Source organism: Lissotriton helveticus, chromosome 1_1 (assembly GCF_964261635.1).
Source record: "Lissotriton helveticus chromosome 1_1, aLisHel1.1, whole genome shotgun sequence".
In the NCBI taxonomy this organism is placed as follows: domain Eukaryota; kingdom Metazoa; phylum Chordata; class Amphibia; order Caudata; family Salamandridae; genus Lissotriton; species Lissotriton helveticus.
In genome coordinates this window covers 413,730,510-413,747,747 of record NC_136057.1, presented here as the reverse complement: position 1 = coordinate 413,747,747, position 17,238 = coordinate 413,730,510, and the positions used below count along the sequence as shown (strand labels likewise).

The 17,238-nt window shown below is 45.5% G+C and overlaps 1 protein-coding gene across 1 annotated transcript in view; it reads left to right on the top strand.

The window, feature by feature from the left end:
• TMTC1 (transmembrane O-mannosyltransferase targeting cadherins 1) overlaps nt 1–17,238 on the top strand; it is a 1,403,473-nt gene that overhangs the window by 1,335,196 nt on the left and 51,039 nt on the right. The window contains exon 18 of the mRNA XM_078673764.1: nt 8,061–8,183. Within this exon, the coding sequence (XP_078529890.1) occupies nt 8,061–8,183 (123 nt within the window). The remainder of the gene's footprint in view (nt 1–8,060; nt 8,184–17,238) is intronic.

Sequence of the window (17,238 nt, the reverse complement as noted above, 5' to 3'; positions counted from 1 at the left end):
CCTTCAGGATTGTTAGGGCCGGGGGGCGGAGCCGGACCAGCGGCCAAGATGGTCGCTCGGGCTCCCGGCTCCGCCGGCTCTCCTCTCCCGCCGCCTGATCCCGTCGCCCGCCCCGCACAGCTCCGGTGCCCCCGTGTGTCGGATGGTGCGCTCAGTGGACACGCCCGACTCCGAGTGCTCTCCGTGCTCGGGAGGCGAAGCTACGGACCTCCGTGATTTTGGCCTGCTCGAGACTGGCAGCCGGGACCCCGAGTGATTTTACTGCAGCCTGGAGGTGCGACAACAACGGCTGCGCGGACCCAGAAGGTACCGGTGACCCACTATGCCGGTCGGCCCGCCCCCAAGAACTTGGCGTTAATGTGGCCTGTGGAGCATAAGGACATGACGTATACTGTTCTTTGGTCCCCCCCCCTCCCCGATGGAGTTGGTTATTTGCGGCTGGCTTCTTGCTACTCTTTTGGGACTCTGCTTGGCATGCGCCGCGCTGCCTCTACCCCGCATCGCAGTTCCTCGGAGCTGGTTGCGGAGCGGTACCGCTGTTGCCTCATCCTGACTGTGGGGGGGGGGCCGTCTGTGCTCCTGCACCACGAAGTGGGGGCGATGCCTCTATTGGACGCTACTGCTTTGGAGCTATTTTTGCCATCCCCCTTTTCCCTGCTCCTGGGGCGGGCGGCCCTGACACCGGTCGCTGAGGCTTCTATTGGGGGTCCCTTTTGTGAGTATTGTTGCACGGAGGCGTTTCTACATATGGCGTTGGCAGCGCGCCCAATCGACGGACGGGAGTGGGATCTTATGCCTCCCGTGCGCTAGAAGGGCAGACCTGGTTCTGGATTGCTACAGGGGTGAGCCCGTTATCACCGGACTGGGACAACAACCTGCCGCTGGTCTCCTGGTTGTGTGACATTGTTTGTGTGGCTCAGGCTCCGCCGTATTCTGCAGACACTATGCTGGGACTCTGTTTTGACTTTATTGGCAGCAAAGGAGAGGTTCGCGTATCCTGGCGAAGAGTTTCACGGTGGGTGCCGGACGCTACAAAATGGCCGTCCTTGTTATTCTACGCAATGTTCACCGGATCGCATGCGGATAAAATGGCGGCGGCTTCACTTTGATGGCGCAATTACCTGGAACTTTGTACGGCTTCCTGTTCTTTTCTGCTCTGGTCTGTCCATTCGATGCGTTTAATTGCCTTCTTCCGCCTCCTGATATTTGTGACATACTTCTGCTTGGGACGGCGTGATTCCTGTGCATCAATGGCGTTCCGTTCCTTGTGTCATCGTGGGGGACTTTCCATCTTGCTCGGGTAGTTTGAGGGGCTGGGCCGTAATCCTGATTCTGATCATGTTGCTTTTTGATGCATATTGTCTACCCTGGTAATACTATGATGACGGGCGGCGGGGGGGGGGGGGGGGGCCGGACGCCTGTATTGGGGTCTCTCCCTGCTTCTACCTTCCCCTTTTGTGGGGTTTTGATTTTCTTCTCTTTTTCCCCTTTATTCTTTGTTTTTCTTATCTTGTGTGGAATATTGTCTCTTTTCTTTCTCTTTATCTCTCTTCTCTATATTTCGGGTTCACATGTGGGGCGACAGGCACGCTGCTAGGGGGGTAGGCCATGGCCGTATGCAGAGGTGCAGGGTGGGGGGTTGTTTTTTTTTGTTCACTTTTTCTGTTCTATGGCCTTGAATGTTCTTTTTGTTTTTTGTTCTTCTCTTCCCTTTCTTCCTTTTTCTCTCCTTTTCGCGGGTCTGCCTGGAGGTAACTCGCCGTGCGTTTTCCTGGTTCGAGTATGTCGTGTATGTTTTATGTTGTTTCGTTGCACGGCGGGCGGGTATTCTTTTGGGTGGGGACGTGTAATGGTGTTGAATATCCTGTGTCTGCATCCTGACATAATGTCCTGCTTATGGTGCTCCTGCTGCGAATATCCTCTTTTTTCATGTTTAACCCCGCCCTTGGTGGGGTCTCATTGTGTGGCATCATATCCTGACTTTCTTCTCCTTAAAAAAAAAAAAAAAGCAAACCTTCCCTAATCCTGTGACCGTGTTGGTATTTGTATCTCCTGAGTTACAACATTGATTTACGAGGTGTACCTCCGCATTGCTCCTGTTTTACATTGTTTGTTGCTTATGCCTCTGTTCCTACGCTCGACCCTGATGGTTGGTGCGCTATGACTGTAACTATCTTATATGAATAAAGGTTTTTAAAAAAAAAAAAAAAAGGATTGTTAGGGCCTGCCATAGGAGTGACTTATAGGTTTATATGTGTCTGTCATTTAGGGTAGATATAGGTAGCCTATATCCTAGTAATGGGTGCAAGCACCACCTTACCCAGTCTGCATTTTGAAATGCTGACCAGGGGTGGCATAATACATGCTTCAGCCCCTGGTAGGCCTCTGGGGTACCTATGCCCTTGGTACCTAAGGTACCATATACTAGGGACTCACAAGGGTGACCCAGTAACCAATTAGGAGTGTACCTAAAGTACATGCAATCAATTTAGAGAGAAAGCAGCTAGGCTGGGGTCCTGATTAGCAGGGCCCCAGCCAGACTAAAGTCGACAAATCAGTGAAACACCAGCAAAAAGTGGGGTAACCATAGTAAGCAGACCCTACTCTCCTACAGCGACCGATTCTGGATTTGAGGTCTCTTAATTCCTACCTCAAAAAACAGTCCTTTGGCATGATCGCGTTGCAAGACATTTTGTTACTTATGAACCCAGGAGATTACAGGACCACTCTAGACTTAGAAGATGCATATTGTCACATCCCCATCCATCCCTCCCACAAAAAGTACCCTTGATTTGCCATAGCAGGAAGCCATTATCAATTCAAGGTACTGCCTTTAGGCCTGAAATCGGCTCCAAGAATATTCACCAAATGTCTAGCTCCAGTAGCAGCCTTTCTAAGGAACATCAAGTGTTTCCCTACTTGGACGACTGGCTGGTCAAAGCACCATCGATGTCAGCAGCTCGATCGTCCATGGCGGCAGTTACAAGTCTGTTCGCAAAGCTGGGCCTTACCTTCAACGAGGAAAAATTGGCATTGCTCCCTCACACAATTGTTACCTTTTTAGGAGCAATTCTGGACACCACACTGAACAAGGCATTTCCATCTCTTGAAAGACAAGCGAAGTTAATATCAGTGAAGTTAATATCGCAGCTCCGTCATTCAAAATAAAAAAGTCACTTTCTGTTCACCGCTACAAGTCTGTGCTGAGAACAATGTCATCTTGCCTCCCTCTTATTCCTTTCTGCAGGCTATGAATGTGTCCACTACAGGTAGAACTGGACTTGGAATGGCGTCAGGCAATAGGTTCTTTCGAGGATGTCATTACCATCACACCGGGTATGGTCAAGGCCATCTCTTGCTGGACCCAGTGAGGAAATATTTTAATCGGTCTCTCTTTTCTACCCACTCCATCTCCAGCTCAAGGCAGTACAATCGGCACTGCAGGCATTCCTGCCTAAGATAAGAAACTCTGCGGTGGTGGTCAGAACAGATAACACAACTGCAATTTATTATGCCAACAAGCAAGGCGGCACCAGATCTCACCTCATTTAGGATGCTCAGTGCATCTGGAATCGGGCGATACAGAAAGGAATATCTCTAAAGGCGGAACACCTGGGCGATCAAAATACAACAGCATACACGCGCTGGGATGCCTATTGGTAACCAGGCGCTATACAAAACTCAGAATAATAATAATAATACACACTGAGCAGGCTCAAATCGTCCTGCCATCCAAACTGCATCAGGAAACACTCAACAGCATCTTTCTCCAAAGGGGCAGGTCAACGGTGGATCTGTTTGCGATGTGGCAGAACAAGAAATGCCGAATGGCATCACCATCTGGGATCCTGGGGGAATGCATTTTTGATGGCATGTTCAGGTTCTTTGCCTGCGCTTTTCCGCCGATTCCCTTTCTGCCAAGACTGCTCATAAAGATCAAGGCAGAACCCTGAAAGATGATCCTAATAACTCTAACATGACCACATTAACATTGGTTTATGGAACGTCTCCTACTTTCGGAGAGGCAACCCATTCTCCTGCGTCCCATTCCATCTCTAATGATGATGTTCCATGGACAAGTGCTGCATCCGGATTCCAAATTGCTTCACTTAGCAGCATGGCTCCCGAACACCTTGAATTTGAACATCTAAACATCCTGTCTGATTGTAAGGATATTCTTTCCAATGACCAGTCACAAAGAACTAATAAAATGTATAGAATGAAATGGAAGAGATTCTGTGTTTGGTGTCAGGAATCCAGCGTCCATCCTTTCTCTTCCTCATCTCATGAGATGCTTCCTTACATCCTACTTTTAGTGAAATCTGGATTAGCACACGCCTCCATTAAAGTCCATCTAGCTGCAATATCTCGATTTAGACCATTTGGGCCATCATTATGGTCAGCAAGGACCATTAAACAATTCATGAGAGGTCTGTTCCGGGTCTTTCCACCTGTCAAGCTTCCGTCACCTCTCTGGCATCTTGACATAGTCCTGTCACAACTCATAAAGCATCCTTTCGAACCTATACATAGAGTGGATCTTAAGTTCCTGTCATGGAAAGTTGCCCTTCTCCTGCCATTGACTTCGGCTAGGAGGGTCAGTGAAATCCAGGCTCTGACTATCCAAGAACTTTTTCTGCAATTTAGGGATGACAGAGTCATCCTTCGTACCAAACAAAAATGTATCCCCAAAGTTCAATCAGACTTTCATTTGAACAAGCCTCTTATCCTCAAAACCTTTTTTCCAAAACCGACAACTGCAGCGGAAAGAGCTCTTCATTCGCTAGATATTGAGTTTTGTCTTACATTTTATCAACAAAGAACCAAAGCATTTCACAAAATCGACCCAGCTCTTTGTGGCCTTCAGTGCTCCTCAGAAAGCCTATCCTCTATCCAAGCGGGAAATTGCACTTTGGATCTCAGGTGCAATCCAATATTGCCATCAATCTGCAGGAAAACCCCTGCGGGCGCCGGTGTTTTCCCACTCTCTTTTTGCCGGAGTACCAATCCAGGACATCTGCAGAGCTGCAAAGTGGAAGATTACCCACACCTTTGCCAAGCATTACTGCTTGGATGCCGCAGTTTATAATGATGCAGCAGTTTGCCAGCTGGTGCTGAGGAACCTTTGAGGTGACGGTGAGCTCTCTCCTTCACCCCTCCTTTCTTTCTACTGTAAGACTACACACATTTTCTTTCATCTAATGTAGCTGTTTTTCCCTTCTCCTCATATTGCCTTTTACCAATAATATGTTTAGATTGTACAAATGTTTTCTGAATACAATCTGTGTAAATTTTGCAAAATGACGACTTAAAGTATATCTTCTTGTCTAAGTGCTTGCAATATGAATGCTGCACACTACTGTAAAAACACAATGTGCTTCTAACTGCTAGCTATTCTAATTCAAGCATGTGAATCTATAAAAATAAGTTACTTACCTTTAAATGTAGTTCTTCGGATTTGGAATCTTTCATAGATTCACCTGCGACCCAACCTCCTCCCCTTGAGCCTCACCTTTCAGATTTGTGCAGGTGTATCTGTTGCACTGGAGCTGTGAAAATCGGAGGGTCTAAGGTTCTCTCAGGAGTGTTCTAGAGGGTGAGAGGTTCTGATTGGTTCAGGCTTCATTTTGGTCTTGTTTGAAAAACAATAGAGATAAGTTGCAAAACTGAAATGGACTTAGGCCTGGTTTCTGGTTTGTATTGGCTTTGCATTTCTATTTTGATATATTGGGGTCTCCCGTCTCGGCGACTGGGAAAGATTCAAGCATGTGAATCTATGAAAGATTCCAATACTACAGAACTACAGTTACAGGTAAGTAACTTATTTCCTTCAAGTGGATTGTTCACAGCTTTTTTAGATTTTTCTCAGGTCTTCAACCTGGTACAGAGAACCACTCTGGCTCAAATTAGAAAACATGAGGGCTAAGAATAATCATCATCCTCAACACAGATTCTTAAGTCCAAGTCAGGATAGGGTTAAACTGAGCAAGAATCAGATCATTTAATAATAATCAAGGGGGCAAGCACATATATATCTTGGCTCTACTCCTATTCAACATTTATACAAACAATATGTATAAAGCAAATCTAAAGGCTTTCAGAGGTGTTGCAACAACTACAGACTCCACTTCTGTATGCTGATGAATCATAGTCTTCTCTTAGCACATACCCAGAATGCCTTACAACTTCTACTAGCCACAATCGAAACTGATTGTAGCAAAACACTACTAAACATTAACTCTGTGAAATCTAAGGTTCTTGGGGCCTACACAAAATATAGAGAACCAGGCCATCAAAGTAACAAGCATGTCCAGATACGTTGGCCTGCTACTGTCCAACAAGCTATCCTGGAGAAATCATCTTCATGCTGCCATAGTGCTACTAAATGCATTATACGGTTCTCCAAAAAGAATGGCATTGTGGAACCAAAAAGTGTGAAATAGGGCTACAAGCCAAAGTAGATGGCATTCTATGCTACATGCCTGAAATATAGAACGCCTGCTTCAACATTTCTGTCATAGGCCAATTAAAGACAGAGGTATGGAAAAACATGTTCTGACTCCCACAATCAACAATTCCAGTCACTTTGGAAACAGACCAAGGATTTACATTCATTAAAGAGAAGGCTGCAGCTGCCCCAGTGCACAATGCCGTCAACCTAAATGCTAGAAGCATATTGAAGGAAGTAATTGAATCAAAGAACCCCATCATCTTTCAGCTACAAAAGGCAAAAACAGGCCTCAGTAGGTGCCATTTGCCGGATCCATCACCACTCAAAACTTTGGGAAAAACAAAACTTAAATGCTACAGAAACCGCTTCTCAAGGAAGAGAGAGCCAACAGAATCCAAATGACTGCTGTGCTGAAGGCACACTTAGAGCCTGATTTAGAGTTTGGTTGATGAGATACTCCTTTATATACATGATGGATATCTTGCCCACCATATTACAAGTGCCATTGGCTATAATACACTTGTAATATGGCGGATGGAAAGTCTGTTACACCATTTCTACTTCCAAGGATTGTCCTACGATCTATTAGTGTGGCCAAACAAAGAACATTGAAATAGCTAGTAGCTCAAGGTCAAGGTGCTTGATGTATCCTGAGGCTCAATTTATTATTGTGGTTTGCATATCCATATTTGGCTGATTTACATTTGCAGATCAATGGATTTAATTAGCATAACTTCAGGTCCTGAATACTGTAAAAGGTCTGGGTTGCTAATTTTGTTGTAAAAAAAGGCAAAGTGGTACACATGGAAGATGAAATGCTCCAGTTTTCTCTTGCTGCTAGATTAATACTCCCCGACCTGATTTGTGAATGCTGCTATTCATATTAAGGACTGGTCAACAGAATTGAAATCATTTGCGCTAAACAACATTTGTCTTTTCCTCTACTATGTTTGGTACTAAATGATTTGTTTTCTATATGGCTGTTAATAAATCTGAAAACCTCAGTAAAAGCAATCTTCAGAAATAAAAGACTGCATCAAGCAGCCCCATTGTACAAATGAATGGTGTGAAAATAGGGAATGCAAGAAAATACCTAAATTAATAGCATAGCCATATGAAAACGTGATGGAAGCAAATGTAATTAGATATTCCTCGCCATACATACATATTCATGGCAAGTTTTATTAAATAGGCTACATAAAAAACAAATAACATTTGAACAAACAGATTATAAGTGGAAGCTTTGTGAAAAACAGAAATGTGAAATAAGATACTAACAAGAAACTAAGATATAAAGAACCAACAATTTGCTAATTTAAAAACAGAAAAAGAAGCACAAAAGAAGCAGCACTGATAATATAGAAAAAAAGTAATGTTACTTACTATTCTTTGAAAGCTCGTGCATGAGGACGTACTACACAGTGGGCAGGTGAAGAATTAGAATTAAAATAAAATGTAAAGAAAATGCGTGTCAGAATAGATTATCTTGCTTTCATCAGAAACATTCCAGCTGTATTCAAAGCATTTGTAATGTGGTGTAGTAGCTTATTTTGTCAGATTCATACTTTGCGATTGTGTTAGAAATTACATTTCTGTGTTTCTTCCTCAGGCACTCGCCGCTATAGATAATGCTCTTCAGCTAAAACCAAAGGACCCAAAAATCATTTCTGAGCTTTATTTTAGTAAAGGGAATCAGCTACGGGAGCAAAATCTTCTTGAGGAGGCTTTTCAGGTAAGGTGCTCCTTTATCAAAGAATAATTTTAAGAACTGAATTGTTGAAATAATTGTCTTAGTATACAATACAGGCATAATGGTCTGATAGCAATGCAAACTGGATTTTTTGAAGTTCTCTGCCTTTGTCTATTTGATTCTTATCTTTAATGCTTTAGGATATCTATACTACTATTATAGAGGAAGAAGTTTGAACCTTTGAGGCGGGTAAACTCGGGAACCACAGCGCCAATCCACACACTTGATACATCATTGTAATCGTTAGGGTGTGCAGATGGACATAGGCTATATAAACTTAATAAATATACGTTATTTAAAAAATGTACCAAAAAAAAAGTAGTCCCTTGGAAGAAGCGCCGGCCGCGACGTGCGTGCCCGACGTGAGGAGCGCGGGGAGGAGCGCAAGGAGGACCGGCGGACATGGCGCGGGGAGGAGCGGTGGACAGGCGGTGAGGAGCGGCGGACAGGCGGTGAGGAGCGGCGGACAGGCGGGGAGGAGCAGTGAGCGGCGGATGAGGTAGGTTATTTATTTATTTATTTAGGAGCGGTGAGCGGCGGGAAAATGAAGCAAAAATGAAAATCGTGAGCAAGAGGAAGCAAACGGAGCATTACAAAAGTGAGCCAAACGGTGCATTACTGGAGGAAAAAGTTACGTTGGCAGGTTACAAAAGCGTACATCGTGAGCTAGAGGAAGCAAACGGAGCATTACAAAAGTGAACCAAACGGTGCATTACAGGAGGAAAAAGTTACGTGTGCAGGTTACAAAAGCGTAGAAAGTAAACATAGAGGTATAGGAGGAAAAAGTGACGTGTGCAGGTAGCAAGAGGAAGCAAGCGGAGCATTAAAAAAGTGAGCCAAACGGTGCATTACAGGAGGTAAAAGTTACGTGTGCAGGTTACAAAAGCGTACAAAGTAAACATAGAGGTATAATACTGCAATATATGGAGGAAGGCTCCGGGGGACCCACGGACAACGTCGGGGCGGGCGGGGGCTCTGAAGCCTAATTGCTCCCGGACAACGTCGGGACGGGCTGCTAGTAACTGTTTACAGTAACAATTAGGATTCTATCCTACATGTTCACACACCGACAAATATGCAATCTACCGCTGATACTTTACAATTTTGTTTACAATGTTGTTCTAGAAACATAGAATGATCAGACACTGCAAGCCAGTAATTGTATACAACAAAATGCATGAAATGTACACACCTTTTTAATAAGTAATTTACCTAACAAAAAGTCGGACAGATGCAAAATTGGCTGTTAGTTAAAAGTGTGATCAATGCCATCTGCCCTGGAAAAGATAGCCATGCAATTAGCTTTTTAGACGCCTTGGTTTAGATCTCGGCTGGGGTCTGAAGCATACCAAACAGGTACATCAATGCATTCTCTACTCACAATGACGTGACTTTCAATACTGTCCATGTGGCTGCGTGCTTGCTGTAGTGCATAATGTACAGATGATGCTTTCTTCAAACGTTTTCTACTATTAGAGCAGAATATTGATAGATCATCCAGGTACTGAATGTTTGCCTTGGAATTTGTAACCATGGTTGGGGAGACCAGGAGCAAACATCGCCGGGGTGCAGACCTATTCTTGGTCCAGGATTCCATGTAAGAATAAACCTCTTTTTACCACTTCAGCTACAAAGTGGCAAGAAGTGCCTCAGATGCCACCCATGCATCTAATGATGCTTGCACTGTATTACGCTAAAAGACTTGTACTGCTGATTTGGTTAGTCTCATGCTTCAATTCAACATTTAATTTACAATCCCAAAACACGGTGAGTCATTGCTCAGCAATTGAGGAAACAAATTTTGGGAAAGAATTCGAGGAAGCCTACTTGGCTCATGCAGGCAGATAATGGATTTCCTGTCACAAGGGAGCATCAGCTTCTGTTGTTCATTTCTTGTTGGAATTCACAAGCATCACCAATAGCAATGCATAGCAAGCAATACTATATTTGTCTGGTCTAGGGGTGGGTGAAAAATTCTGCTCCACCAGTGGAGTTAGCCGAGTTTCGCCCACTCTGCACTCTGGCAAAACTTCTCAAACCGCTGCTTGGTGGAGATTTTCCTCACGCATTGCTCACCAACGTTAAACTGGAGAGTGTGAGCGGAAATTTGTATCCCCTAGTGCGATTTTTGAGTGGCAGTAGGTCACAACCATTTGCGTTGAGAAAGCTGGCACTCACGGTGAGAAAGCTGCCACTCGAGTAGAACATTTTCGAGTTGCAGCAAATAGGCAGTGCCCTCTGGTGCACCACATTGTGCCATTCACACTGATGTGACAGCACGAAACAAGCACCCGGCCTAAAAGTCAGCACAAGCAATGCTACGTGTCAAAATTCCACTCGGCCTAAAAGTCAGTGCAAGCAATGCTACGTGTCGAAATTCCACTATTCATGGAAAACTGCAGAATTTTGCAGTTTTTTGATAACTCCACAAATTCTGTCCAACCCTAGTCAGGACACATTGCATATGGCCAAAGGCAAGAGTACTTTTAGCAGCCCTCTTACATGACCTGAATTTCTTTAAGCGGTACAAAAGGGGGTGGTGATGGCCAGAGCATCTGAACCAATCAAACACTCACACCCAGTCAAAAGATCTGGGTTTAATCCATCACCGTTCTTTAGCCCACTCTGCCACCCCAGTACAGACATGGCCATATGCAAATCAGTCTGACCCTGTGCCTCATGGGAACAGTCCAGCCCGAACTGCCAAGCCATGCCTTCCCTGGACCGGAAACAAGCTTCCTAGGACTGGTTTCTGGCATTCCAGCCGTCTTCAGCCAGGCTTGCTTGAATCCAGTGGCAAAGTGAGCAAGGGACTCACGTCTGAGCATACCCTGCCAACTTATGGCGAACAAAGCGGTACAAAAGGGGGTGGTACAAAAGGGGGTGGAGATGGAAGGAGCATCTGAACCAATCAAACACTCACACCCAGTCAAAAGATCTGGGTTTAATCCATCACCATTATCCAGTATTATGGGTATCTTTCATAGATTCACATGCCTGAATCATTCCCCGTCGTCGGGGTGGGAGTCCCCGGTACATAAATAAAGTAATGTCATATAGACATATATACTTAGTAATGGGCCAGTGGCCTCTCATTAGTAACATATCCATGTCCTTTTGTAAAAAGGACTAAACTTTGGCCAAGAGCCAATCAGCAATCACCACCCTCTAGAACCTTCCTGGAAGGAGCTCTGGTCCCTCAAATTTTCTACCGCACGTCGTGCTAAGGGAGTCTCCACTGAGCTCTGCTCAGTTTTCCTTACTTCTCTGGATTTTCCAGTTCTTTTCTCACAGAATTTCTTCAGTTGTGTGGGGTTTTCAGTTTACCATGGCTGATACTCATAAAAAAGGACTTTTTAGACCTTGTGCCTCTTGTAACAAGAAGAGGCTTCATGTAGATGACAAGCATAAGGATTGCCTTTATTGTCTCTACCCAGACCACTCTTCTAAAGATTGTAAGATCTGTCAGACCTTTTCAACAAAGACCCTCAAGGACAGAGAGGGGCGCCTATTGATATGGCTACAGAGACTGAAGGATAAGGACCAGGCAGTCTCTTCAGGTGAGAGTGAGTGTTCCTTCAGGAGTCCACATTCCTCTCCTAAAAGACCTAGAGTGACATCCCCAGGACTGTCTTGAGAGGGACCTCAAAAGAAGACGCTGAAGTCTTCAGAGGTTCATTCTAAGGTCTTGCCTGTGAAGGTTCCTCCTCATGGCTCTGTTTCCACCTTTAAGAAACCCTTCACGACCTCTTCAGCGCGGCCTGTGACAGAGTCAACAGCGACCATCTTCACTTCTGTGGCGTCCTCTTCATTATCCACGTCGAAGTCTACAACATCTTCATCGTCGACGGGTAGGTCCGTTTCATCTATTATAAAGATAAATACATCGTCATCGTCATCGACGCTGTCGTCGACGAGCGCTTCCATGTCGACGAAATCCACATCATCGTCGTCGACTTCAAGACTTTATTCCTGAGTGATTGGGCACCCTGCAGGCAAAATGTGACACCTATGTCTAATTAGTTAGACTCCGGTGTTCAAGACGTGTAGTGTTTTAAAATAGCGACGTGTGCTATGTGTTTAAAATAAAGGTCTACATGTTTCAACCATCTTGGTATTGTGGGTTTTCGTCAGGACCAATGAGTGTGACCTGGGAGGTACGCACACGCTAAGGAGCGCCCTGTCCAAGATCACGGAAAATGGAACCACAAACTTGTGGCCCTTTACAAAATACAAGCAGTCTTCTCCCCATTCTGGAAGAAAAAAACTCAGAAAGCGGCAAATGTCCGCTTCATGGGCGTCCGGGTTCCAAGAGCCGTGTGCTCACGTAACTTGTGGCTTCTGCTCTGTACTCAGGTAACCTACTTGGTTCCTATCTAGGTACGCCCCTTCAACGGGGCGTACCTAGATAGGAACCAAGTAGGTTATTTTAAAACACTACACGTCTTGAACACCGGAGTCTACCTAATTAGACATTGGTGTCACATTTTGCCGCAGGGTGCCCAATCACTCAGGAATAAAGTCTTGAAGTGAGTAGTATTGGCCCCTTTTTAAATCACTTCCCACCTTTTATTATCACTGCACATATAAAAAAGAAAGAATTACCCGCTCCACTGTAGTCAGGTGTCGAAGCACACCCTGCTGGCACTTGGCCTGCGGGGTGGGACCCCAATGATGAAGCATGTCACCAACTAGGTTGGTGAGTGAGGGGTCTTCTAAAAGGACATGGTATGTCCTGTAAAAAGGTTGGGCACATTGTGCACTATTGATCTTTAAATTTTGGTTACAGAGTCTTTCTCTGCTATACCAAGGGGGCACTCCTCCATTTGTTGTTTAAAAAGGATTTCATAATATCCTAGAAAGGGCGGCTTTGCTTTTCAAAATTCCAATAACTACCCAACAGCAAGACTGCTTCCTTTATGATTTCAAGGAACCGTTCAAAAAGACTGTTAGGTCCATACCTATCATAGAGTACATTTGGACCCAAGGGGTTAATATCATGCAAAACCCTTCTTCCTTGCCCCCGGTTCTGCCCAGGCTGGACAAGAAATATAAGGCTCCAGACACGGCTCCGGCTTGCCTTACTGGCCATCCCAAGCCGGACTCGGTCATTACTCAAGCAGCGCAGCGCAAATCAAAAAATCCTTCGGCTGCTTTAACTGTGCCACCGGATAAGGAGGGACGAAAACTGGACAATATTGGGAAGCGGTTTTCTTCAATGTCCGCATTGACAGTGAGGGCTGCTAACTCCATGGCACTGTTAGGACGTTACAATCGTCAAATGTGGGCTGATATCGCCCCATATTTGGGATCTTTGTCGGAGGAAGAGAAAGAAGAGGCAAAAAAGATTCTCTTAGAAGGCGAACGCTCAGCCTCAGAGATGATTGACTGTACGATGGATGTCGCATCGACGGGTTTCCGCCAGCTAGCTGGAGCTGCGGTGCTGAGACGTCAAAGCTGGCTCAAAGGAACTACCTTCCGGCCGGAAGTGCAAGCTAAGGTACTTGACATGCCTTATGATGGCCAACTTTTATTTGGATAAATATTTTATCACACTTGCACTCGGGTGTGCTGTGACTAGGGGACGTCACCCAATCAGGTCAACTTTTATTTCGAGCACATATAGATGAGGCGCTTTAAGGTATTAAAAAAGATACCGATACAGCGAAGGCACTGGGTACCCTCCAGTTTACAAAACCTCCCTTTCGGGGCTCCAGAGGGAGAGGCCAATCTTCAAGAGGAGATCTTCAAGAGGAGCTCAAACCAGCAGTACAAACCCCAGTATCAGCAGAGACAACAACAACAGTCGTCCTACACCAGGTCTTCCTTTCGTGGCAAAGGAGGAAAAACTAACACAGCCAGAAGAAAATGACTTCTCCCTGTCACAGGTCTCCACTTCTTCTCTACCTTACAAGATTGGAGGAAGAATCTCGTCTTTCCTACAAAATTGGAAACGGATTACTACGGATCGATGGGTCCTTCAACTAGTTCAATTCGGACACTCTCTGGAGTTCATAGAAACCCCGCCTCAAACTCCTCCTCGCACAATGCTCCACAAGAATTTACATCGGCTGCAATTGGAGCTGTCACTTATGCTCCGAAAAGGTGCTATAGAAAGAGTCCCTCACGATCAGACGGGCAAGGGGTTCTACTCCTGATTCTTCTTAATTCGGAAAAAAGAGAAAACATGGAGACCTATATTGGACTTAAGAAACCTAAACAAGTATCTCAAGAAACAGTCATTCCGTATGGTGTCCATTCAGGAGGTCCTTCAATTCCTCAATGCGAACGATTTCATGGTGTCTCTAGACCTTCAAGAGGCTTAATTTCACGTGCCTATCCATAGAAATCTCAAGCAATACCTCAGGTTCGCAGTGGCAGGCAAGCACTACCAGTTTCGGGTGTTGCCCTTCGGCCTGAAATCGGCATCATGCATTTTTACAAAATGCCTGTCTCCAGTAGCGGCGTACCTCCGGCAACAACATCACCAAGTCTTCCCATACTTGGACGACTGGCTAGTCAAGGCTCCTTCTTTGACATGCGTGACCAAGTCCTCCAACGCCTGTCTTCAACTTTTCAACGACTTGGGCCTTACTCTCAATCGAGACAAATCCGTCCTTCAGCCTTCCCAGCGTCTCACTTTCCTAGGCACTGTCCTAGATACGGCTCACAGGAGCGTCAATCAAAAGTGGCATCCTTGGCGACCCGTGTACAATCCGGAAGAACACTCACGGTCCGCCTTTACAAGTCCCTGTTAGAGATGATGTCTTCTTGCATCCTGTTAGTTCCACACTGCCGTCTTCATATGCGTCCTCTTCAGGAAGCGCTATCCAGTCAATGGATCCAGTGTACAGGATCATTCGAAGATGTAATCCGAGTGACGCCTTCCATGGTAAAAGCTCTACAGTGGTGGATTCATCCACAGAACCTTACACAAGGTATGCCATTCCTGCTTCCAGCCTCGCCGCATATAATAACAACAGATGCGTCCCTGAAAGTTTGGGGGGCGTTCCTCCAAGAACTCAGAATCAACGGACAGTGGTCCCCTGCCGAAAAACAGCTCCACATAAACCTTCTCGAGTTAAGAGCGGTTTACCTGGCGCTTCGAGCGTTCCTGCCTCGGATCAAAAACTCCCCAGTGCTTGTGAGGACAGACAACACCACCACAATGCACTATATCAACAAACAAAGGGGTACTCGGTCTCTGACGTTGTCTCGAGAATCTCAAAAGATCTGGAACTGGCTACTTATGCACAACATTTCCCTTCGGGCAGAATACGTCCCTGGACCGGACAATGTCCTTGCAGACTCATTGAGCAGACAGCGCTCTGTGTGCCACAAGTGGGAGCTGGACCACCAAATTCTCAGTCACATCTTCTCTCGATGGGGCAAGCCTCACCTGGATCTGTTCGCAACCAGACACAACGCCAAATGCCAACATTACGCATGCTGGCGTCCCCAGAAAAGGTCTCTAGGGAATGCATTTTCGTTCGCATGGTTCAACGCCTTTGCGTACGCATTTCCTCCATTTCCCCTGATTCCCAGGGTCCTCAGGAAGCTGAAGGCGGAGCATTGTACCCTGATCTTGATAGCTCCAGCGTGGCCGCGCCAACACTGGTTCACGGAGCTTTATCTCCTATCGCTGGAACCGCCAATCCCATTGAAGCCGTGCCCCAATCTCCTCACAATGAACCACGGACAAGTCCAACATCCGGATCCAGCATCTCTCAGATTATCGACTTGGCTCCTGAGTTCAGAGAATTCCAGAACTTAAACATCCCGCTAGACTGCAGAGCTGTTCTAGCCCGGGCTCGGGCTGACAGTACCAACAAGTCGTATTCCCTGAAATGGAAAAGGTTCTGCACGTGGTGTAAATCGGTGAAAATACATTTCTTTTCTTCATCACCAGCAGAGATCTTACCTTACCTTCTTCATTTGGCAAACTCAGGTCTGGTTCATGCTTCAATAAAAGTTTACCTGGCTGCCATATCTCGTTTCAGACGTTCTACAGCTGGTACTTCCCTCTGGTCCAACAGACTCATAAAACAATTTCTTAAAGGTTTGTTCAGGACATTTCCTCTGGTGAAGTATTTACCGCCTGCCTGGCAGCTGAACGTTGTGCTTGCTCAATCAATGAAGCATCCCTTTGAGCCAATACACAAAGCGGATATCAAATATCTTTCCTGGAAATGGCTCTTCTATTGGCGCTTACCTCAGCGAGAAGAGTAAGCGAACTCCAAGCCTTTTCAATTCAAGACCCTTTCCTACAATTCAGGCAGGACAGAGTGATTCTGAGGAATAATCCTAAATTCATTCCAAAAGTCCCATCTGACTTTCACCTTAATGAGCCTATTGTACTGCGGTCTTTCTTCCCGAATCAACATTCCAGAGCAGAGAGGTCTCTCCACTCTTTGGATCTCAAACGCTGTCTGAAGTTCTACATACACAGAACAGAGACATTTCGAAAATCTCACGTTGGATCTCTGCTGCCATTGCTTTCTGTCATCAGCAAGCTGGACATCCTCTGCACTCCAAGGTTCGGGCTTATTCCATTAGAGCAGTCTCAACCTCAATGGCGCTCTTTGCGGGAGTGCCCATAATTGACATCTGCAGTGCGGCGACATGGAAGACGCCTCATACGTTCACCAGGCACTACTGCTTGGATACTGAACTTATGAAAGATGCAGCAGTGGGACAGGCTGTGCTCCATCATCTATTTCACTAGAGGTGAGCCTTCTCTTTCATCCCACCTTCCTACTGTCTACTTGTGCATTTCTCTCTACTAATGCATGTTGGTACCTTTTGCACTTCACAATTGATATGTTATTATCTTTTGAGATTTACTGTTGTACCATTCTAAATGTGCTTGTTATTGTTCGCTACTCTGATTCAGGCATGTGAATCTATGAAAGATACCCATAATACTGGTTAAGAAATGCGTTACTTACCTGTAACTGCAGTTATCCAGTATTGGTATCTTACATAGATTCACATGCAACCCACCCACCTCCCCTGGAAGGGCTCACCTTGATTCTCT